Raw genomic sequence first — 24,978 nt, forward strand, 5'->3', positions numbered from 1 at the left:
ATACTTACGCTTTTGATCCTCTGCGATAACTGGGTTGCGAAGCTCAGTGTATTCACCACCACCAATTTTGTTAACAGCCTTTACACGGAAATGGTATTCACAATTTGGAATAAGATCCTTTACTGGCCAGCTTAGTTTATTCTCACCAGACATTACTGGGGTATATGTTCTTCTACCAGCCTCTCTACGTTGAAGAACATAATGCAAAATGGGACTGCCACCATCATTGTCTGGAGGATCCCAGGTTATTTTGCAAGAACTCTTGGTGACGTCACTTGCTTTTATATCTTTACACTGACCAGGCACTCCTGAATTAAAACAAAACAAAATATATTATTTTAATCTGAAAATAAACTTTTCAGAACAGGAAATAAATAAGGAAGTTTCCCTCCATTACATTTCAGATTATTACCTATGACTTTAACATGAATGGTGCCTGTTGTTGAACCCAGTTTGTTCTCCAAAGTAATGGTATAAACACCAGCATCAGCATGAACACTCTTTGTAATCTCAAGGGATGTATGGGCATAGTCACTCTTTGTAGTCGTTCTTTCGTCTGCTTTGAATTCCTTTCCATTCTTATACCATGAAATTGTTGGTGTTGGTACAGCTCTAAAAGGTACATGGATGTTCAATTTCTCACCTTCCACAACAATGATATCTTGAGTCTGTACTTCGATACTTGGATTACCTATTAAAATAAGTTTTTTTTTAAGTATAATGTAAAATGTAATTCTATTTATAGAAGAATAACAATTTAAGATTGAGAAAGGGAACATTTCAAAAGAAAGCTGTTCTTACAGTCCGAATCCTTTGCTACGACATTTTCTGAAATTTCTGATGGATCACTTGCTCCAATGGCATTAACAGCTCTAACTCTCAAGACATATTCCTTATCAGGGATAATGCCTTCTACTGTTTTATACTTCAGTTCCTTTACTGGGCGAGAATTAATTCTCATCCACTTCTCTGTTCCTGGTTCGCAAATTTCAACATGATAGCCAATAATAGGGCTACCACCATTTTTTTCTGGTGGCTTCCATTCAATAGATATGTGATCTCTGTTTGCATCTGTCACGTGTAGTTCAAGAGGAGGGGATGGAGGACCTAGACACAAACAAAATTATATTAAATGTTATCTGCTAATTGTTTTCAAAATGTAATTTCAATTTACAATATTCTTAGTTTCAGTTTTTACTCACTAGTTGGGTCTTCAATTGTAAGCATATCAGTGGGTTCACTTGGATGCCCACAGCCAGCTTCATTTTCAGCACGGACCTGGAACTGTACTTCAGTGCCCTCAATTACATCAGTGACTCTAAAACTGCATTCTGGTCCTGGAGTCTTCCCAGCTTTAACCCAGCGAGTTCCTAATTTCTCTTTCTTTTCAATTACATATCTATATGAACATTCAATAGCATTCATTAGTGTACATTATAAGAAAGAAATTGTGATGGTAAGAAAGTACACTGAATAAAAAAAACAACAATGACCTCTGTATTGGTCTTCCACCATCATTTTTGGGAGCTTCCCATTTCAGTTCAACATGTCTCTTGGTTACATCAACGACTGTTAGAGCATAAGGTGGTCCAGGTGTTGCTTGAGAGAAATCAAAATATATATGTAAGATAAAAGGAATTCAAAGGAAATAATTATACACAGGAAAAGAGACATAATAATATCCATAAAAGAACTTACTGAAGGTATCTTTAGCAAGTACTGAGTCTTCCAGTTCACAGTATTCACTCTGTCCAATTGCATTTTCTGCAGCAACCCTGAATACATACAGAGAACCTTCTGAAAGGGGTGTAACTGTGTACTTTGTGTCTTTTACTGTTGTGTCAACAGTCTGCCAACTCTTTCGTCTTACATCTCTTTTTTCCACAATATAGTTTGTTATTGGAGAGCCCCCATCCTTTTCTGGAGGTGTCCATTTAAGATCAGCAGAATTTTTTGTGATATTAACAACTTGAAGCCAACGTGGAGGTGAAGGAGGATCTATGGGGAAGAAAACAATTCTCATATTTAAAAAATTATGACTTATTGCATTAATCATGGTTATTGAAGGTTGCTATGTGATAAACATAGTATATAATAAATTGAGTGTAACTTACTCAATCTATCCTTGCACAGCACAGGATCACTGGGTTCACTGGGTTCGCTTTCACCAACTTTGTTAACAGCTCTAACACGGAATGAGTATTCTTGTTTCTCCATAAGCCCTTTCAGGAAATATTCAGTAATAGGAACACCTTCAGCTACTCTAACCCATTCCTCTGTTCCACTCTTCAGCAACTCAACAACGTAAGACTCAATCTTTGCCCCTCCGTCATGTTCTGGTTTATTCCAATTTAAGAATGCTGAAGTCTTCATGACATCTTTAACATTAGGCTTTCCAGGAGGCCATGGTGGATCTATAAATGAATTTACATGAAAAATATTGATCAATTATTAGGTAAACATAATTTGGTCAATTCTATCAGGCCTTGCACACACCCAGTGCACATTGGAAAATTACAGGCATGATTTTCTGATATTTGCTGGTAGCATGCTGCTGGTAGACGGTCTGGCAAAATTTACCCTAACATACAAAGTATTATGAAATTTCATTTGATAGGTCAAGCGCACACATACCGATAGGATCCTTCACCAGGATCGGGTCTGTTTCATTGCTAGGTTTGCCAGTACCAGCCAGGTTCTCTGCCAGAACACGGAATTTGTACTTCTTCTTCGGAGTAAGTCCTTTTACTCTGTTGGTTGAAAAACATGTATGTTCACATATTAGTTTGTACATACTGCATCTATTTAATTTTCTGGTGTCTGTAATGACAAGATTGTCTTTGTTCTTGCTAATTGGTTAACCGTTGGTAGCTACCAGCAATCACATTCTACCACTAGCAAATAAATTCTGATCAGTCTCATTCTACCTAAATTTTTCTCCCTTTTCTGCATTAATAAAACTAATCAATCATAAGTCACAGTTCGCAAGTTCAGCAAATTGAGAAAATCACCTAAAAACAACTTAGATTTACATAATGCATTTGACATAGTAAAATATCCCAAGACGCTCAACAGGAAAAATATCAATAAAAGTATTTTTCATATTTTTGATACCAAGGCATAGAAGGAGAAATCAGGACAGATAAACAAGAACTTGATCAAAAACATAGGTTTTAAGGAGAAGTTTAAAAGGTAAAATATATTTTTTTTACTTGTGCCTTTTGTGACCACCCGATGTCCCAAAGCGCTTTACAGCCAATGAAATACTTTTGAAATGTAGTCACTGTTGCAATGTAGGAAAGGCAGCAGCTAATTTGCACATAGCAAGATCCCACGATCAGAAATATGATAACAACCAAATAATCAACTTTAGTGACATTGATTGAGGAGAGGAGAGGAGAGAGGGGAAGTGCTTTAGGAGGGAATTCCAGAGTTTAGGGCCAAGGTAGCTGAAGTACAACCAAATGTGGAGCAATTAAATCAAAGATGTACAAGAGGCCAAAATTAGAGAAGTGCAGAATTGTGAAGGTTTGTAGGGGTGGAGGACGCTGCAGGTATAGGAAGGGATGAGGCAATGGAGTGATGTGAAAACAAGGATATGTTGAGATGAATGTCAGACAGGGAGACAGTGAAGATCAGCAGGGACAAAGGGAAGGACGCGTGCATGACCCATTTTCCCAACCACTCTCTGCAGCTCAGTCTCCTTTTCTCCTTAGCCATCCTGCCTCTGTTTTCTGGTCCGGTCTGTGAAGGAGGGCAATAGTAACATCAACATTGTTGCTTTATTAAGTTATAGATGCTATATAAATGGAAGCTTGTTTCTTCTTTTCAGAGAGGTAGAGCAATGAACTCAGTAGTGCTAATTTTCATCTTTATCACATGGGAGGTAACCTGGTGGAGTGATCTGCCTTTCCTTTATAGAACTGGTGGCCCAATTCTCATTTCATTAAGATCAACTAACCTAAAATCGGGCAGGTTCTATAATGAATGAATAATTTACTCTACTAGTCTGCTGCCCATGTGTTGAAGCAGTTCTTAAAGCGGGTGATCAAACAATTTGTGTGGGAGAGTAGTCCATGATGCTATAATCACACATTCACTCTGGATAGAGCAGACAGAATGCCCCAAATAATTTTTCTCTTTCCAGATTTTATTAAATTCTTAAAAAGAGAAAGAGAAACATTTAAAGACTGTGGCCAGTCCCTCGATCAAATGCACTCAGAGCCTGATTGAGGGCCTGGACATCAGGAAGAGGGGGGCCTGCTGAGAGCCACACCACTGCACCTCTCTCACTGTGACCCCACTCTGCGAAACCAACCCCTCCCCAACACATTATTTACCTATAGCCTGTGCAATCCTTGGACTCCGGTGCCTGTTCTTCCAGCAACAGCCACTGAATCCCCAGTGGTGCTGCTGAGCACAAGAGCTCTGATTGACTGGCAGCTCTTGGTACACAACACATCCACCCCTGGGGTCTTGATTCCAGTGAAAGGCCCACCACTGTCCTCGCCACTGCCTGATTGGCATGTGGTTCAGCAGGCCTTCCTGAAAAGGGGCAGCGCAAGTCTCTTGCCAGCTCTCCAGTGGCAGTTGAGACCCCCACATCTCAAGAAGATTCTGCCCTGTTTGTGTGATGTACAAGGAAGTAGGAAATATACAGAGGAAGGAAGAGACAGGAATTCTAGAAAAAGGGAGAATTTGTGTCAGGGTAAAACAGAGGTCTTGATTCTAATGTTAACTCCTGGCAGGGAGCTGGCAGTTAAAATGAGGGCAGTCACCTAAAAATTCTAATCCTGCTGTTTTCTGCATTTCTTGATGTTAACCTATTTTCAGCAAGGGACAGCACACTGGCAGGAAGGAAACAGTATCTTTCTTTAAATAAGCAGTCTGGGTGCACTATTAGTTGGAGGCCTGAACAAGGAAACAGTGATGGCTTCTCCATCAAGCTAGAACTCCTGGAAGATAGGTCAGTTAGAAGAGGGCTGGACAGGTAAGTAATTAAGTTCAATTTCATGTTTTTATGTGGGCCATGAGGAACAGGAGGCCAAGCACTGAATTCCAGTTTCTGCCCAGTGGCCAGGTGGTGGATTTGGTCAAGTGACTGGGAAAATTCATGGTAATGTGCTCCTGTCAGTAAGATTTCTCCCACATATACCTTGCGACACCCTCCCCCCCCACTTTAAATTAGGGACCATACACAAACCAATAAGTGTGTTTCGAAATGGAGAAAGACAGAACTTTAACATTTGAAACAAACAAGAGCCCATTACAGAAAGAGTTTTTTTAAGTTTTACCAAGAGAAATGCCATGGGAAGTTAACTAGTTCTAATCAAATCATTATTATGGATATCACAGTTATCATAACTTATTTTTCAGCTTTTCAATATATTGCTCATGTATAAATCATCACTGTCATAAATACCTGAAGTTTGTGTCTTTGGTAGGTATCTTGTTGCACCTAATCCATTTGTCAGTGTCTGGATCATATCTTTCAACAAAATATCCAGTGATTGGGCTGCCACCATCTTCATTTGGTTCATACCATGTCAATGTCAGCGAATCCTTAGCAATATCTGAACCTTGTAGACGTGTTGGAGGACCAGGTGGATCTAACATACAATCATATTTTCATGGGTTTTTAAAAATCAAAATGGTATATTATGTACAAATTATGTAACAACTGTTACAATTATAATGTACAAAATCAGATTTTCCTTACCAAAAGCATATTTAGCTATAATGGGAGCATGCTGAGATGGTTCCCCAATGCCATACATGTTTTCAGCACTAATTCTAAATACATATTCTTTTAATGGTGTGAGATGTGTTGCCTTGAATTTGGTTTCTTTGATAGTAGATGAGAGTTTGTTCCATATTTCACTAGTTCCTGCCTTACATTCCACAATATAATTTGTAATGCGTGAACCACCATCATCTTTAGGTGGATTCCATGTCAAGTTGCAGGTTTCATTTGTAATATCAGTGATATCAAATGCAGCTGGTGGCCCAGGTTTGTCTGTAAACAAAAGAAATAGTCAGTACATGTTTGAGAGAATTTACTTATTTCAAGATTTATAAAAATTTATAAAGAGCATCTTAACACTTAAACTACCTAGAATATTGACTTCAACGACAGCAGTAGCACGGCCACTAGTGTTTACTGCTTCAATGATGTAGGGACCACTGTCATTCCTTGTGGTATTTAAGATTGTCACAGTGGAACTATCAGCTTTTGTGTCAATAGTTACTCTGTCGTCAGGCCTCAAAAGGTATTCTGCTTTTGTCCATGTAATTCTTGGAGTAGGTTTGCCAGAGATAAAAGCTGGGAGCTCAATCTTTGTCCCAGCCTTCACAGTAATGCCAGCAAGCAGTTTAACATCAAGATTAATCTCTGGAGTCTCTGTTGGAAAAAAAAATACATGTTATTAATTTAGTCCAACAATCATGTATTTTAAAGGGAAAATATAGGTTAAATTTAGTAAAGCTCTACTCCCAATGTGAAGCCACATTTGACAGACTATCTGGCATTGAAAACTGTATCAAAAACAGAAAATGTTGGAAAAACTCAGCAGGTTTGACAGCATCTGTGGAGAGAGAAAAGTAAAGTCAATGTTTCGAATCCGTATGACCCACCTTCAGATTCTCTGTTTCTCATTTTCTGTTTTTGATTCAGATTTCCAGCATCTGCAGTATTTTTATTTTATACTGAAAACTGCATACCTGATTTGTACCTCTTTCAAGTTCCCAATTATTAAAAAGAATTAATGGGGAAATTAGAATTGCCACTAAGACCCTGTGCTAGTTGCATTAACTCACTAATTTTATCAATATATCTCAACTGTATTGTATTACAGTATGTTCTGAATAACTAACAATATATTCTATTTTTACAGAGTTCAATTGAACTTGCAACAGTGACAATGTTTAACACAATGCGCATATTTATGAAATAAACCTGTCTACATTTTTTAATAGGATTGAAATATATTAATAAAGCTTAAGCTTGTAAAGTAATACATCTTTGGAAAATTATATTTAGATCAATACCTTTTGGATCAATTGCTTGTACATCATCTGTGGGTCTACTTGGTCTGCTGGCACCTTGTCTGTTCAAAGCTTTAACACGGTATGAATACCAATCCCCTTCATTGAGATTGGTTACTTCCATCCTATTTAACATAAATAACCGGTTTTAGCAATTACTGTGTACGATTTAAAACATAGAAAACATTAGAAAATTAGGTATATAAACTTACTTCAATTCATTAACTGAGTCTCCACATGCCTCCCACTTTTCAGCACCACGTTGACACTTTTCTACTATATATCCTTTAATTTTTGAGCCTCCATCATATTTTGGTGGCTCCCATGTAAGGAAGATTCCTTTGGCAGATGGATTCCACCATCTGACATTTTCTGGTGGATCTGGAACAGCTGTGAAGTACAGAATTACAAATTAAAGTCTTTAGTACAAAAATTTCAAAAAATTAATTAAACATACTTAAGACAAATTTCCTTCTTTGGATCCAAATCAGTTAAATCTGATGCTAATGCAGCCCAAATGGTTAAATGCAGATGACATTCAATCCTCTGATTTCGTGAAATATATAGGGATTGGAAGGATTAAAGGATGCGAGTCACAATAGGGAGATAAAGGCAGGACCTGTCACGCGGGATGGGGTAGGCCAGCCAAAGGTTCATTGGCTTTTTGCTGGACCAGAAGATCCCAGCGGCGGGTGGGGCTGGAAAATATCAGCCAAAGGGTGGAGTTGTTCTTCCAGTGTCAGTGTTCTAATGGGGCATAACTTCTGTTCTATCCATCATCACCACCAAAACCCAAAACTAATTTCACAAGTCAGACTATGGCAGTTCATGGCAGGATTACTTGCATAGCACATGAGACTGTAAAAAGCACAGAAGTACCTCGAGGATTAGAAGACTGGCTTCGTGGTAGACCTCAACAGTGACTGAGACCTAAACAAGAAGGGAAGGGGGTCCATAATGGAAGAAGAGAAGAACTCGGAAGAAGAGAAGAACTCTGAAGAAGTTCAATTCCCTCCACTGAGGAACTCTGTTTTCTCCCTGGTACTTTCCCTACTGTGGTCCTGGAAAGGGACCGTAACTGATGCCCACCAGAGAAAATCCACAGATGATCCCAGCAGGAATACATTAAGAGAATGGATAAGGAAACATGCTCAGCTTAAATTACATATTAGTTCTTAGAGCCAATCTATGAAACTCTTTGTTAAATCACTCCTGGAAAGATCTCGGCTTGAAAAACTATTTGTTTCCCTATTAATTTATCAATACAATATATTTTAGTATGTAAGTAGTGGAACGCTATGAAATATTTAGAAGAACTGAGCTGCATACATTTAAAAATAAACCAAACAGATCTATTTGGCTTTATTTACAAAGGAAGTATCCTAAGATTCAATGTAAGCGATTAACAAAATTAAATACTTACTTGCTGGTGCAGATACATTAACAGGTTCATCAACATATGCAGGTTCCCCTGGACCACATTTGTTACAGGCTGAAACTTTAAATAGGTAGTCTCTTCCGTGGAAGAGGTCAGGGACAGTAAATTCTAAATCTTGCACTCGCTCAATAACCTAGAAATCACAGAATATGATGATCCAGTGACGTTAATAAGCTCAACACATAAAAATATTGCCACTCTTCCTTAAACACAGCCAAATCCCACTTTCTACCTCCTTGGATTATGTATAATAGGTTGAAGAACCATTGATTGCCAGGTAGCTTAATAATATATCAAAGTAGTTGCAAACCTAGCATTGGCCCCTGGAGAAGCCATTGGTGAACAGCCATAAGAAGGGTTCCAGGCCAAAAATCCAATGAGAAGCAGGAAAAGACAAATAGCATTTACTTTTCCTGGTTTCACATGTTTTGCTGCCTGAATCCCTTTAATTTCAGTGGGGAGTCCAAGCCAGCTTTATCAGGCACCTTTCCATCAGATGGAGAAGAAAATGAGGTAAGTGGGATGGTAACACCCGCATCATTTCCATGGCTGACTTGATCCTCCGATGACAGTAAGTATAGGCTCAGCACTGCCTGCATGAAGAACCCCTGAAATTCCAAGACAAACTTAAAGGGGCATAGACCCTGCAATGCTGGGGAAATACATATTCCCAACGAGCTTTGAAGAGGATTTGACAGGGGAAAGGTAACACAAGGACTCAGAAAGAAAACAGAAAATTCTGCATATGAATTTGAATAACAATACTGAAATCTGCACTGAATGCTTACAATGCAGTAAGTTACTGACATAGGATTGACCTCTATATTTAGTTGCATATATCTGGCATAGTAATAATGGATCTGACATCTGAATTGCTCTATTCTTGTTTGTTTCCTTCAGTATTTCTGTGAACTTTTTAAACTTACAAAAATCATTTGTCCAGGGAGGCAACAATTACTTTGTTTCCAGTCTAAATTAGTAACTTTAATGAACATAGGTGACAATTTTGAACTACTAGTTTGATATTTGTGGTTTATATCGAATGTAAAATTAGATCAGTATGGTTCATAACTTACTTTGACCCAAGACTTGCGATTAACTTCACGTTTTTCAATAAGATATCCAGTCAATGGACTTCCACCATCATTATCTGGTAACTCCCACATCAAACGTACTGTACTTCTACAAATTTCTGACACTTTAAAGTCTTTTGGTGCACTTGGGCGTTCTGGGAAATTAAAACAATAAAAAATTAAATATCTTATAATTTTGTTGTTTTATGCCCATGTCATAAACTACCTGCCTTGTTACTGATTCCTTTCCTCTCTCAAGCCACTTTGGCTGTGCAAAGCCACAGTGTCACATTTGATCAGGAGCTTAGCTTCAAACTGGCATCCATCCTTATGATGCCAACAAGACGACTTGATTCTACATCTTCAATATTGCCTATCTCCATGCCTATCTTATTGCTGTTAAATTCCTTAGCTATACTGTTGTCACTTCTAGACTCTTTCCATTATCTCTTTATACCAGTTTTCCTCACCCTCTATACACTCTTCTCTGACCTTTTGTATCTCTCCCTTTAGACCACAATTGCTTTCAGCACCTTCAGGTAGTTTGGCTATACTCTGAAATGCCTTCCTTAAATCTTTTCTACTCCCTACTCTTTTTCAATCTTTAAAACCTTCGCAAAACTCATCCCTTTAATTACATTTTTAGTTACTTTTCCTAACTTTCATGTTGAAGGCTCGGCACATGCCTATATATTAATTTTCTTCCTGTCTCTGTTAAGTGTATTGGGATGTTTTCAATGTTAAAAATGATACATAAATGCAAGCTACTGTAGCATCATCTGGAAACGATTAAATAAAAACGTTTTCAGAAAATATTCAGATACTTACCAATTACATTCACATCAATTTCTCCTGTGACAGATGACACATCATTTTCCAGTGTCAATTTATATAGTCCCTTATCAGGGCGTTCACTGGGAGAAATGACCAGTTGTGTATATACAGCAGTTGTTTCCATCTTCACACGATCATTACTTTCAAGAGGTTTTTCGTCAACAGCCCATTTTGCTGTGGGTACAGGGTAGCCAGTGATAGGGATGCGAATCTTAAGTGGTTCTGGAACAATGACCTCAAGGACATCTTTGAATGCTCTCAAGTCAAGGGAAGGAGCCACTAAAAGTGAAAATACAATCAGTCTTGAAAAGTTATATAAGTTATTGTATTTTAAAAAGAAACTCGTTTCATAGCCTTTAATATATTCATATTTAGAAAAGGACATCCATTACCATGAGGATCATCAGCTGTTAGTGGGCCAAGAGCATCAGCTGGATCTGAAACACCTGCAGCATTTTCAGCAGATACCCTATAATAATATTTCTCTCCTTGTTTTAGACCAGTAACCTGTAATGATAAAAAATAAAAGCAGATGCAATATCAAAAAAAATAATTACTAGTATTCTCAGTACATTTTCCCCAACCATCAGCAAGTATGAGGTTACAAATATTTTAGAGTCAATAAATATCTATCGAAACTCATCATATCCTTGATTCCTTTAAACTTTCTTCACCATCTCCATAGTCCCATTCTCTCTTCAAAAGTCATCAATATCCAACTCTTTGCCCATGTCACCATCCACTCACCCCCTGTTGGAATCGACAGCCCAATTTCCATCTTGTTTACCTTATAATCCGCTACCACTAATGAAATTGTTGTGAATACCTTCAACACCTCAAGGCTTAATTTCTCTAATGCTTTCTTCACTGTCTCCTTAAGTCCATGCTTGACGAACTTCAACTCATTCAGAATTTTTTGACCTATGTCCTATCTTACAGAAAATCCTGCAAATCTTCATTCCTGAAAAAATGATTTCAGAAACTTAACCTCATCTTCCAATATCTGGAAACCTGCAACCCCTACTTGGTCTGGCCTACATGTCACTCCAATCCTATACTATGTAGTTGATTTAATGCCCTCATGGCAACCAGGCTGGGCAAAAAATAATTATCAACAGTGTTGTTCAGAACTCAAGAACCATTTCTTTTTAAACTCTCCATATGACCCAGCAAAATTGAAAACAAAGCAAATGTTCTCTAGGTAAGTTTCTATGCACAATCGTGTAAAGACAAAGCATGTCCCTGATTCCTCCCCATCCATGTGACCTATCTGTGAGTCCAATGCTGCATAGAATGTTACTGTTACCATGTGCTTTACATTCACAAATAGGTGTACTTCACCTTGTGAATTAAATAAAAAGTTGATTAATATCTCCTGCTTGAAACTCTACTTCATGAATGTCACTTAGCACATCAGAAGTCCAGGAAGAATAGCTGCCAAGGAACCAGTTTTTACTAAGAACTGACAATCTATCTGTGACTTGATGATGGATTGTGGGTGAATTGCACTCCTAAAATTATCACTGGGAGAGCAGTTGCCTCCAGCTCTTACTAAGTCAGCACTGATATGTTTAACAAATAAATACATTAGAGATAATAACCTTGAATGTTGTTTCAGGAACAAGTCTTATATTGCAGGGAGTCCACTTATCTGTGCCTTCTACACATAATTCAATAATGTAGCCCTGTATTGGACTTCCTCCATCCTTTAAAGGAGGTTCCCATTTCAGCTGCAGAGATTCTTTGGTTTGCTTTGAATAGGCAAATTCAATGGGTGGACTTGGCTTGACTAAAAAAAGGAGAAATCAATTAGTGAATGTACAAAATTAAAAAGTGAAGAACATTTACTACAAATATGTATATTTCTGATCAGATACTAACATATTGGATCCACAATCTTCACAGGATGTGAAGCTGCACTTGGTTTTCCTACTCCTGCTTTGTTTTCTGCTCTGACACGGAATATATATTCTCTGTTTTCTACTACATCATTCAGCTGAGCAGTGAGTTCATCTGCTTTGGTAGTCATAACTGTTTCCCATTTGACAGAGGTTCTATCACGTAACTCAACAACGTAGTTCGTGATTTCTGCTCCACCATCATATTCTGGTGGCTCCCATGTAATGGTGGCACCAAATTTGTTCACATCTTTCACTTGGACATTCAGTGGTGCATCAGGTACATCTGTTAGAAAAAAGTCATAACATTTTTATTTTGAGACACTGACCTATAGAAATTATTTGGAATTCATAATTTAAACTAGTGAATGAAAATGAACTGATACTTACTAAACTTATTTTTAGCTTCAACAGGTATATCAGTTTCCACAGGTTCACCTGTACCTATTCTGTTCCTTGCACTGACACGGAATAGATACTCTATGCCTTTTTGGAGGCCAGTCACTGTAAATTCAGTATTGTCAGCATGCTCAGTGGCTAAAGTCCAAGTTTTGCGCATTACATCACGTCGTTCTATAACATATCCAAGGATTTTGCTACCACCATCAGTCTCAGGCTCATCCCAAGCAAGGCTGACCTCGCCATCACAAGTGTCTATTACGTTCAAATTCTGGACTGGGCCAGGCACATCTGTATATTGACAGAGATGATATTTTTTTAGAAATCACATTTTGGAAGATATCTTAAAAATAGTTTTCATAATACCAAAGTTATTGAATATATGTGTAACAAAGAATACTTACCAATAACATCCAAATTTATATATGCTTCACCCTTTCCATGTTTATTCTCAATCACAATCTTGTATCTTCCTCGGTCAGTTCTCTTTGGATCAAAAAGTGTATAACTAGTGATTTCTGCAGTTGTGTCAATGTTCTGTATTGGCAGACTAACATAGTCAGAAGTAGTACCGTCTTCCCTGAACCATTCAGCTTCACCACGTGGGTAAGCGTCATATGGAAGTGTTATTGTGAACCGTTTTCCAGCGTCAATCACAAGGTTCAGATCTGTCACTTTGATTATTGGTACCGCTACAATGAGAACGTCCACAAATCAAGAATATGTCAAATCTTCAGAGCTGTTAATAGTGATAGAAAATATTCCTCAAGAACGTTCAAAGAATTCAAACTAACTTACCTGCAAGTTCCAATTTAGCTCTTGCATCTTTATCCTTGGCAATGAATCTGTATCCGCCCTGATCACGTGGTTTAATGTTACAAACCTGCAACCGATGAACCTTTCCTTCACTCATCATTTGATGTTTATCACCCTGAACAATTATCATATTGTTTCTGAGCCATTTGACTTCGACTTTATCTTTGTTCAATTCAGCTTCAAAAATAACATCTGATTCTGGAGCTTCAAAAATATCTTGAGGCGGTCTGATGATCTCAACTGGGATTTCTGGAAGGAGAAAAATAATAATTAGCCCTGAATTTCCTGAATTTTTAAAATTGTTGTGGTATGCTTGTTTTTCTAAATCAGTACTTGCCTTCAACAAACAGTCTAGCCCTTGAACGTCTGTCTTCAACACCACAGGAATATTCACATTCATCTTCCGGTCGACATTCCCTTATAATAAGTCTGTGCAAACTACCATCTTTTTCAAACTGATGCCTGACAATGTAACAAGATTACGAATGATATGTATGTTATATATGAAACTCTTATGAATGACAAGATATTGTTTTAACAAAAATTAAAATAAAACATACTTTTTGCTTTCCCTGAGTTCTCTGCCATTCCTGTACCATTTCACAGCAGCTTTTTCTTTGGATAGTTGGCATGAAAAGATTGCATCTTCAAACTCAATGACAGTCTGATCTTGAATATGTTCTATGAAATCTGTTGGTGCTTCTGTGATAAGAAGTTCAGCAACTGATTTGTCGTGTCCAGCAATTACAGTGTATTCACCTTCATCTTTGAATGCACAGTTTCTAATTATAAGAGAATGTTTTTTCTTGTCAATTTTGTACAGAAGTCGTTTGTCAAATGTGACTTCCTCCCCATTTTTCATCCATTTTAGAGTGACATTTTCACGGTTCACTTTGCAGCAGAAGGTGACAGATTTCTTCTCCATTGTTTCACAATCTTCAAGAGGTTCAATGATTTTCAGTTCTTCCTCTGCATGGATTAAAAAGTTATTTAATACTTATACCACTTTACTTGCATAATGCATGTGCAGCTGTTTAACATTTAAGATAAAGTATTTACCATGTACTTCTAATGTTGCTGAACATTGTGCGTGTTCTCCTCTATTATTTGTTAGTGCAATTGAGTATATTCCTTGATCCTCCTTTTGTGAATCTCTGACTCTGAGGGTAAAGACTAAATTTTTCTGGAGCATGATATATTTTGGACTATCAAAGATAGTTTCTTCATCTCTAAGCCATTTTGCTCTGGCACCTTCAGAGTTAACTTCACAATTAAATACAATTTCTTCTCCTTCTGTGGCCAGCTGGTCTTTGATGGGAGTTATTATCCTAAGACGTTCTGAAAAGGAAAACAAGTTTATTCAAAACAATAAAATAATTTAGTTTAAGTCCAAATACTTCTGCATGAAGTTATCTATTTGAGAGAAACAATTTTTCCTACAATGTTAATTATAGCGGTGGGATACATTGATAATTGAAGTGACATTCCCTTACTTAGGGCCTTGGGCTTGGGTGGGTGGCATTCAATGTTCATAAGCCTGAAACTGATTTTCTACTCCAAAGAAGACAAAAGATTAGCACACTCCACTAACAATCCCCTGCTTACCTTAGCCCTTAATTCCCATTTGCAGATACCTGAAAATCTCAGAAAGGGAACCAAAAACACTTGGATGTGTAGCATTAGTATAACCGAATTGCATTTTAAAATCAAAAAAGACTTGTTTCGACCAGATATTTGCAAATTCTTGAATTATTATCTGACAGTCAAGGAAAAGAACACCTTAAAGAATGTTTTAACACACTGGGAATTTTACATCGATGGCTGCTTTTAGAAATCTGCCAGATGACCATCTGTTAGTGCCCATTTCCGGGGCTGGATTTCATTAAGATGTATGCAGTTACTTGCAAGCCTTAAACGGCCATCCCAATGCAGCTTACCAAGTCTGGGTCTCTAAATAGTTAGCAGGCCGGCAAAAGGTAGGGTAAGGTGGAGAGGAACCTTGGGGGATAGCGACCCTCATTATTCTTATAGAGTCTGGAGTATCTTTGCCCCACAAAATTAAATATTGGCCATCTTCTGCTGTACTGCAGAACAGAGTTGAATGGAGCATCCATGGCTGTGTCAGCAGGCGGTTAAAATGGCATTAGGGTCCTATGTAGGAAATTGTCATGACATGTGCTCTGCCCAAAGGCAGGTCCTTGGCTCCTTGTCTGCTGATGCTTCATCCTGAGCCATTTTCTTGGTACTTTTTGTCAATGGTGGTTTGCCATTGCTTTCCCCTCTCAGGAGTAGGGCGAGGTGCAGGTTCCAATTGTACCTCAGGTGGAATGGGAACCGAATCCGTGCTGAACTACACTCTAGTCATCTAGCCAGTTGGGCTAACCAGACCCCATAGGAAATAGTACACTGATTTATTTAGACTAATGTGGCTTCTGCCTGATTTAGACAGGTGTCACAGATACCCAGCAGGAAGCCTGGAGAAATGGTAGAGCATGTGAACAGAGCACTACGTGCACCATCCCCAACCATTACTGTTCCCATTTTTGCAAGATGACGGGATTTAAAATGTCCAGTTATATATTTTTCTTTTTAATAATTTAATTAAAATAATATAATTTGATACAGTTGTTTGGCAGTATAATACTTGAATATTGCTGAAAAGAAAGACAAACGATTGTTTGAAATTTGGCATTTATTGCATTTGTCCTGCTGGATGCAAGACAAAAAGCTTCAGCAACTTGTCTGTCTTTTCAGCAATATTCAATGTAATTTGACTGTGCACATGCAATGTTCCTATTTCCTGTAAATCCTTTTGTACACATGCAATTTAGTTTACATGACCTACCAATTACTGTCAATTCTGCTGGTGCTTTTGAGGTACCAATCATGGCAGCATAAGTTCCTTCATCATTTGGTATGGAGTCCTTGACAATGAGCATTCGTTTTTTACCATCAGATATGATTTCATATTTATCACCTGCTTTAAGCTCTTTGTCACCTTTAAACCATTTCACTTCATAGTTGTCTTTTGATACTGAACAGGCAAACTCTGCTTTGTCTCCTTCTACTACCTCCAGATTCTGTGGTCTAGAAATAAACTCTGCTGCCAGTTCTGTAATAAAATTAAGAGGATAACTTATATAGTGTAAAATTAAGACATGGAGGTACTAAACAAACTCATATCAGAATAGACCACAGTACATACCATGAACTTTCAGTTCACATGAAGTCCGAGCAGTTGGAAGTCTGCAATTGTATTCACCGGCATCATCTAGGTTGGCGTTCTGAATTATTAAAATTCGCTTTCTGCCATCTGTAAGTTGTTCATATCGACCAATTTCAGGCAACTCTGTATCTCCCCTATACCATCTCACGTCAGCATTTGGTTTGGAAACTTCACAAACTAGTCTAATACTATTTGCTTCAGTAACATCAACATTGGCAAGGTTCTTCGTAAAGACAGCATCCTCTTCTACAAAACATGGCATCATATATAAGTACAAATGGATCAATAACATCTTAAATGTGTTTCTGATAGATAAAATTATGCATAGTTTGATTACCTAAAACTGTAAGCAATCCAGATGTTTTGGCTGTCCTTGCATCACATTCATATTCAGCTTCATCATCCAAGCTACTTTTGTGAATGATAAGCATTCTCTCCACGCCTTTAGCAACAATGCCATACTTTTTGCCTTTTCTTACTTCAACACCATCCTTAAACCAACGAACCTAAAATAAAAGAAAATCCATAATGTCCTGCTCAGGATAATTTTAAAAATCATTTTCAATACAGTATGTGAAACATGTTCAAAATATTTAAGATACTGTTTTCAAAATACATTAGAATAGATAACTCGGTAGAAGGGAGTTTGGCAAATCTGATAATGGGAGGTTGGAGTCTAGTGTGCTGGTGCTTTGAGTTATTTATGCTGAAAGAGACACTGGTGTAAGCAGAACTACCTATGTCCTTGGAATTTCCTTAGTAAGATAACAGCAAGTACCATGTTAACTTTTGATAAAGCACGGGTGTTGCATTTAGAGAGGAATGTGGGGGGTGCTCAATATTTTCAGGTATATTTGGGCGCATTCTGCGGAATATAATCATTGACCTGGATATTTGTCATATCTGATAACACAAAGAGCCTTTCTTGTCTACTTCAGTATGCGGGAATGTATTTTTTCTGTCTATGCAGTGGGGTATCTGAATAACATAGATGCAGTTAAAGAGAAACCAGATAAGTTTACTAGGGAGAAAGGAAGAGAAGGATATGATCTGGTGAGATGAGGATCAGATGAACTAAATAGCATGGGAGGATGTTTGTATGGAGCATAAACACTGGTACAGGAGTGTTTCTGTGCTGAATAATATGGTTGTACACCGGCAGCGGGTTCCTCTGATGGTAGCATTCTGACATCCGGGCCCACCATTGTATGCACCCAATAATATGCTAATTGCTGCGAATTAAAGGCAAAGGCAGCTTATATGCCGTCATTCCGCCAGGAGTGCTGGAGGGGGTATGTTAGTCTCAGAAACTGCAGGTACCTGGAACAAGGTAATGGCCAGCATTTTAAAGGGCCCCTGGTACTTGACAGTGTCAGATGACCTATCAGATGATTATTCGAGCGCATCTATTAAACATAGTGAAGATTTGTGCATCTTCTAGCCTGGTCAGGTAAGTCAATTTAAATTTTAGCTAAAAGGAAAATATTGTGGATGCTGGAAATATGAAATAAAAACAGAAAATGCTGCAAAAACTCAGCAGGTCTGGCAGCATCTGTGGAGAGACACACCGAGTTAACATTTCAAGTCCATATGACTCTTCTTCAGAGCTGAAGAGAGGTAGAAATGTGATTGGTTTTATACAGTTGAAGAGAGGGATAGAGCAGGTGGAGCAAAATAGAAACATAGAAACAAGGAACAGGAGTAGACCATTCGGCCCTTCGAGTCTGCTCCGCTATTCATTATGATCATGGCTGATCATCCAACTCAATAGCCTGCTCCCGCTTTCTCCCCATATCCTTTGATCCCTTTCACCCCAAGAGCTACATATAACTTCTTCTTGAAAACATACAATGTTTTGACCTCAACTACTTTCTATGGTAGTGAATTCCACAGGCTCACCACTCTCTGGGTGAAGAAATTTCTGCTCTTCTCAGTCCTAAATGGTCTACCCTGTATCCTCAAACTGTGACCCCTGGTTCTGGACACCCCACCATTGGGAACATCCTTCCTGCATCTACCCTGTCTAGTCCCGTTAGAATTTTATAGGTTTCAATGAGATCCCCCCTCATTCTTCTGAACTCCAGTGAATATAATCCTAACCGACTCAATCTCTCCTCATATGTCAGTCTTGCCATCCCAGGAATCAGTCGGGTAAACCTTCGCTGCACTTCCTCTATAGCAAGTACATCCTTCCTCAAATAAGGAGACCAAAACTGCACACAATATTCCAGGTGTGGTCTCACCAAGGTCCTGCACAATTGCAGCAAAACATCCCTGTTCCTGTACTTGAATCCTCTGGCTATGAAGCCAACATACCATTTGCCTTCTTTACCGCCTGCTGCACCTGCATGCTTACCTTCAGCAGGGAGGTCAGGGATAGGTGGGAGCTCAGGGGAGATTTGACAAAGATGTCATGGATACAAGACAAAAGGAGTGGTAATGATAGTGTTAAAGACTAAAGAAGGTGCTTATGGTGACATAAAGGTCAGACAGCAGAATGTGTTGATAGCAGAACAAGGGTCTTGGCTCCCTGAAAGCAAAACATAAGAACAAGTTACAGGCTAGCCCTGTGGGGGGAAGGCGTTGGGAAAAGGATATCAAAATGGAGGGCAGAGTTCATGATCTGAAGTTTTTGAACTCAATGTTAAGTGCAGAAGGCTGTAAAGTACCTAAATGGAAGATGAGGTGCTATCCCTCCAGTTCCCCAAAACAACCTAGAGGAACAGCACCTCATCCTCCGATTAGGCACTTTACAACCTTAAGCACTCAACAATGAGTTCAACAAATTCAGACCATGAACTTTGTCCTCCATGTTGATAGTTTTTCCCAACCCCCACCCCACCCCCAACAAAGTCAATCTGTAACTTGTTCTTATGTTTTGCTTTCAGAGAGTGCTGACCCTTGTTCTGCTATTAAAACATTTTGCTATCTGATCTCTATGTCACTATTAGCACCTATCTTAGTCTTTAACACCACCATTACCATTCCTATTGTCTTGTGTCCATGACATCTTTGTCAAATCTCTCCTGAGCTCCCACCTATCCCTGAGCTTCCATATTTCTCCAACTGCTTCATCCCCTCTTTTCAACAGTATAAAATCCATTATATTTCTACCTCTCTTCAGCTCTGAAGAAGTCATATGGACTCAAAACGTTAACTCTGTTTCTCTCTCCATAGATGCTACCAGGCCTTCTGAGTATTTCCCAGCATTTTGTTTTTATTTTAAATTTTAGCTAATTTCTGCCAACCATGTCAAATTTCCTAGGTGGCAGAAGTTTTAAAATTCTGCAAGTCTCCCATCTTTTGGGATTGAGGAGCTGTATATTTATTAAATATTGCCATGGAAGTTGTGTCTCCAACTGAGGCCACAATCCCCATCTGTCTCAGATACTTTTCACCCCTCACCCCTGGGTAATGGACAGGAAATAATCCATCAAAAGAGCTCACTGAATTAGAGGCGAGTTCTCCTCATGAAAAATATCCAAAAGGTTCCTCTGTCCACTCAGATGATCAGTCCCTGCAGTTAATAAAGTTTGAACTGCAAAGCTGAGACTCTGGTCTCAGCTGCAGTTTTAAAACCCGCCAAAACAAGCCTGCCCTTTAAAAAAACGATTCCCCACCAGTCGTAAATCTCACCCTGGTTTTTGCCTTCTGATAGTATTATTGAAGAGAGATAGGTAGCTAATTAGCTGAATTGTTTTTTAAATTGATATTTAAATCACGCGGGCAGGTTTCCAATTTTTTGACCCGCCTACCTGCCATTTTATCAGAAACAAGCGTGTTGACGTTGTAAACGCGCCCAAGTTCATCACACCCCGTAATACACACCGCTAAGTGGGAAATGCTTCCGATCTTGGAGTGTAAAATTCAGCACTATTTAATTCTATGTAATCCTTTGGTTCTAAATTGTTTTGCCATGCCCTGAGGAAATTATAAGCTGCTATAAAATTTAAAAGAAATGGGACAAGGGCGAGGTTACATCCTTAGCTATATTCTGTGCCCTTCCCACCCTCAACGCTTCTTTCAATTGATGTTCAACATGGAGGAGTACTGATTCTTCAGCTGAGGGAGGGCAATAGGTGGTAATTAGCAGGAGGTTTCCTTGTCCATGTTGGACCTGATGTTATCCAGTCTGGAGTCCATGATGAGGACTCTCAGGCCTTCTCCCTACTGATTGTATGCCACTGTTCCATCACCTCTAATGGGTCTGCAGGTGGGACAGGACATAAACACAGATGGTGTTGGAGGAGTCTCGGACATTGGCTGCAAGATATGAGTCTCTGAGCATGACTATGTCAGGCTGTTGCTAGGCTAGTCTGTGGAATAGCTCTCCTAATTTTTGTATAAGTTTCCAGATGTTATTGAGAAGAATGTTTTCATTGCCTAGGTTGATGCATGCTTTCTGTCCCTCTTGGGGAAATCCAGCCCCATGGCTCTGGAACATCAGTCCAAGCCTCTGTATTACCAGTCCAGCAACATCACAACTATGCTTCTGTTCCCGATTAGCCTCTATTCTGGTAGGTCTCTTCAATAAGTGTGATAAGACATATCTAGGAATGGTGATACAGCAGTCTGCAATACTGACTGAAAGGTATGATTCTTTGAGCTCAGCAATGTCCAGCTGTTTCTTGATACAACTATTGACATTCTTCTAACTTGGGCATTAGTTCCCAGAGGTTGGCAAAATGTTTTTTTTCAGGTTTGACTGTTCTGGGTTGCCTGAGTTTTGGCCTGACCTGCTAACTGGGTCTAGGCAAATATTTTTTATATTTCTCTTATTGCACTGTTTTGTTGTGATTATTTTACAATTAAAGGATTTGTAACGTCACTTCAGAGTGTATTAAAAGTCAACAACATGTTGTGAGAGTGGAATAGGGACTGATAGGAATTTCAGGTTTCCTTCTCTGAGGGGAATTAGGGAACCGATTCCTTCTTATTATTTTGTTATAAATGCTTGGAATAAAGGGAGCACCTAATTTTACAGATGTGATAGGTTCTAATAGAAATTCTAATATTGGTAAACGTTGATTGATTGGTTAAACTCCTGGGAAAAAAAGCATGCAATTCTGCTAGCAGAACATGCTTAAAAGGGAAGGTTTCTGCTAACTGAGTTACAATTACATTTGGAGGAGCATTGTGGAACGTTAGGGCAGTGTAAACAAGTAAAGAACAGTGCTATCTAAAAATAAACAAGCAGTTTCCTGAATTTCTCTATCCTAACACTGGGCAAGTGCAGTTACATTTCCTAGCCAAAAAACAAAGCAGGAAACAGAATACAGCTGCTGTCCTAAGAAATCTGATGTTGTGCTATAAGTCACAAACTTCAGGGCCTTCTAGTTACTGATGGACAGCGTTTCAAGGGACATTTGAGTCTGAGTGCCTCCTGGTCACAGAAACAAGACTATGATATCCTGCATTCTTGGAGAAGCCCTGAAAATCCTAGGTTATTGGTAGTGGAAACACAGCATAACATACACACTGGCATTGGGGATACTGGCACTGAGGCAGAAAGTGTAGTATGGGGTTAGTATATGAGATGGAATTAGCAAAGAAGACTTGGGCTGGGAGCTTGTTGATGGCATCTGGCAAGAAGGTTTGGGTCTGGGAGGGTCCCAGGGCTGTGATGAGGTCACGCATGTATAACTTGGCACTGACCATCTGCATGTGTAGAGAAAATGAGGATTAGAGACCTTGGGCAAAATTTTTCCGTCGGCAAGCTGGGGCGGGGCCTGCTCGCCGATGCGAAAATGACACGGGATGACATCGAGGGGAACATCCGGCCCCATTTAAATATTCAGGAAGGCCGGGGGGGAGCAGTGTGATCAGCTGTCCGCCCAACGACCTGTCAATGGCCAATTGAGGCTATTGACAGGGTAGTTAAACTAATTAAAGGCCCTGCCCGTCCAACCTTAAGACTGGTGGGCAGGCCAGGAGCCCCAGCAAGCTTCTGAAAAAACATGAAACCTCATCCACCGGCAGGATGAGGTTTCATGTCTGTTTTAAAAAAGTTTAATAAAGTTTTTGTGATACTTATTAACATGTTACATGAGGGGGACATGTTAATAATTTTTTTATTTTTCTATTTTTAAAGTTTCAAACCCTGTCACTGCTCTCCCTGAGGCAGCACTTGGTCTCAGGGAGATGTGCACTCTGACAGTTAGGGAATCCCGCCCCCTCCAGTAAGTGCATAGCGCTTCCCTTTGGGCGGCCCTTAATTGGCTCACCCACTCAAAATGGCGGCGGGGGCCCGTTTCGGTAGTGGGGATCGGCTGCCTGCCCATCTGCCACCGAGCCGGTGGGGCCTGCCCGCCCATCAAGGGCAAAATTCTGCCCCTTGGGAATATCTGCAGCCCCAAGAAAAATGGAAATTCTGGAAATTGATTAATTTTCAGACCCTAAAGGGAGAGAGGGACCATTGTACAGGAAAATGTACAAGGAAATTTATTTCACCATGAAGGCTCATTTATTGTAACCTTACACTGCAAGTGAACAAGAAGTGAAAACATGTGGGTCTCACAGCAGGTCAGATATATTGTCTAATTCATCACTTTAAAACGATTGGGTTTTAATTGTCATAAAGGAAAAGTGAAAAATAAAAACTGATAGTGATTTAAGCAAAAAGCAAACCTTTGCATTTTCACGTGAAACTTCACATACAAATTTGGCCATTTCTTTTTCTTTCACCTCAAGATCAGTGAGAGGCTTTGTAAATTCAACATGAAGAGCTGTGAAAGAAACAAAATCTTACTGGCAGAGAAATAGCATCATATATATTTTCATCAACATGGAAACAAAATGCTTTAGTTATGAACACTGGACATTCTTTTACTTACGTTCCACTGTGAGCAAACAGGAAGTCCTGAAGTCTTTGGCATCACAAGTATATGTTTTGGCATCTTCAGGTTTGCAGTCATGGATAATAAGCTTTCTAACTCTTCCATCAACAATCATATCATATTTCTGGGTTTTATGAATTTCTTTTTCATCCTTAAGCCATATAACTTTGGCATTCTCTCTGGACACCTCACATTCCAATATAGCAGTGGCTTCTTCTTCAACTATCTGGTCCTCCAGAGGTTTAGTGAATTCAACTGGTGGTTCTGTAAAAGATTTAAATGAAAATTCAACACATTAATCATAAAATACATTGCCAAATATATTGTTTTGGAAAAAAAAGTCTAATATTTAATCAGCATATTGTATCACGCACCTTTAACGATAAGCTTAGCAGATGTTGCAAAGTCTTTAGCAGTGAGTTTGACTTGACCAGCCTCCTCCAACTGGACATCTCTGAGGGTGAAAGTGTGCACTCTGCCTTCAGCACGAGTAACAACCTGATCCAAAATAAAAGTTTTAGGCCATCAGCGAATTCACCAAATGATTATTCAAGTCATGTTTAAAATAGTAAAAAGATAACAAGGCAATTAATTAGACAAGTTGCCTAGTTCAAGCAACAATCACATTTTGATACAAACTATCCTTTCCAGCTTTTAACAAGTGGGGGTATATTAGACATCTAAAAATACATCTCAACTGTTGCAAAATACTAAGAAATTATACTATGGTTCTGTACATTGTTTAATTTTCTAAATTTCTCACGCTTTGTTTAAACTAAAACTTAGCCAAGCCTTTTTTTTGGATAACAAAGTTCAGATAATTGAGAGCAGAATAAATTTATCATGGACATTTTAGTTTGTGTTATTTGATTTTGCAAAATCATGGTTTTGGCAATCAAGAATTAATAGTTCCATTACCACATTTTTTCTGAAGTATAAAAACAAAGGTTGCTTTGCCTACTATAGCCAGCCATGCACATTCACATGGAGCTCATGGATATTAGTTATGTTTTTCACTATTACAAAAGGTGACAGTCAAGATCATGACCAGCTTAATATTCCATACGGTTTAATTTGAACAATTGCTTTGTAAATGGCTGCTGTTCTAAAGTATCATTAACATAAATATTACAACATCTAATGCCAGTGTCCTTGTCAACAATTTCTCCATGAGTCTATACCATGCATTTGATTGTCTAACAGCAAATGACAATCTACCACAGACTCAATGAACCAAATGGCCTCCTTCTGTGCCATAAAATTCTCTATGGGCGGAATTTAATGCTCTCCCCCGTGGTGAGTTTTGTGGCAGGAAGACATTTAATCAGGCGGGAGGGTGATGGGTGAGGACTCCACCACCTTCCTACCACCACCCCAATTAAGTCTGTGATGGGAAGGACCATGAACAGCTTTC

General features: G+C 38.9%; 1 protein-coding gene across 1 annotated transcript in view; it reads right to left on the reverse strand.

The window, feature by feature from the left end:
• The window catches only part of ttn.1 (titin, tandem duplicate 1), a 685,821-nt gene that overhangs the window by 100,431 nt on the left and 560,412 nt on the right, over nucleotides 1–24,978 (reverse strand). Inside the window, exons 187-217 of the mRNA XM_041201521.1 lie at nucleotides 23,939–24,062; nucleotides 23,562–23,828; nucleotides 23,356–23,453; nucleotides 17,066–17,234; nucleotides 16,708–16,974; nucleotides 16,348–16,614; nucleotides 14,562–14,840; nucleotides 14,063–14,471; nucleotides 13,840–13,964; nucleotides 13,485–13,751; nucleotides 13,091–13,378; nucleotides 12,678–12,977; nucleotides 12,271–12,573; nucleotides 11,991–12,178; nucleotides 10,782–10,896; nucleotides 10,384–10,668; nucleotides 9,559–9,710; nucleotides 8,468–8,615; nucleotides 7,257–7,434; nucleotides 7,048–7,169; nucleotides 6,113–6,400; nucleotides 5,720–6,016; nucleotides 5,423–5,609; nucleotides 2,635–2,750; nucleotides 2,115–2,414; nucleotides 1,699–1,998; nucleotides 1,494–1,599; nucleotides 1,203–1,399; nucleotides 802–1,107; nucleotides 413–691; nucleotides 9–308 (exon numbers count right to left, since the gene is read on the reverse strand). Coding sequence (XP_041057455.1) covers nucleotides 9–308; nucleotides 413–691; nucleotides 802–1,107; nucleotides 1,203–1,399; nucleotides 1,494–1,599; nucleotides 1,699–1,998; nucleotides 2,115–2,414; nucleotides 2,635–2,750; nucleotides 5,423–5,609; nucleotides 5,720–6,016; nucleotides 6,113–6,400; nucleotides 7,048–7,169; nucleotides 7,257–7,434; nucleotides 8,468–8,615; nucleotides 9,559–9,710; nucleotides 10,384–10,668; nucleotides 10,782–10,896; nucleotides 11,991–12,178; nucleotides 12,271–12,573; nucleotides 12,678–12,977; nucleotides 13,091–13,378; nucleotides 13,485–13,751; nucleotides 13,840–13,964; nucleotides 14,063–14,471; nucleotides 14,562–14,840; nucleotides 16,348–16,614; nucleotides 16,708–16,974; nucleotides 17,066–17,234; nucleotides 23,356–23,453; nucleotides 23,562–23,828; nucleotides 23,939–24,062 — 7,027 coding nt within the window. The remainder of the gene's footprint in view (nucleotides 1–8; nucleotides 309–412; nucleotides 692–801; nucleotides 1,108–1,202; nucleotides 1,400–1,493; nucleotides 1,600–1,698; nucleotides 1,999–2,114; nucleotides 2,415–2,634; nucleotides 2,751–5,422; nucleotides 5,610–5,719; nucleotides 6,017–6,112; nucleotides 6,401–7,047; nucleotides 7,170–7,256; nucleotides 7,435–8,467; nucleotides 8,616–9,558; nucleotides 9,711–10,383; nucleotides 10,669–10,781; nucleotides 10,897–11,990; nucleotides 12,179–12,270; nucleotides 12,574–12,677; nucleotides 12,978–13,090; nucleotides 13,379–13,484; nucleotides 13,752–13,839; nucleotides 13,965–14,062; nucleotides 14,472–14,561; nucleotides 14,841–16,347; nucleotides 16,615–16,707; nucleotides 16,975–17,065; nucleotides 17,235–23,355; nucleotides 23,454–23,561; nucleotides 23,829–23,938; nucleotides 24,063–24,978) is intronic.

The sequence above is a fragment of the Carcharodon carcharias genome, chromosome 12 (assembly GCF_017639515.1).
Source record: "Carcharodon carcharias isolate sCarCar2 chromosome 12, sCarCar2.pri, whole genome shotgun sequence".
NCBI lineage: Eukaryota > Metazoa > Chordata > Chondrichthyes > Lamniformes > Lamnidae > Carcharodon > Carcharodon carcharias.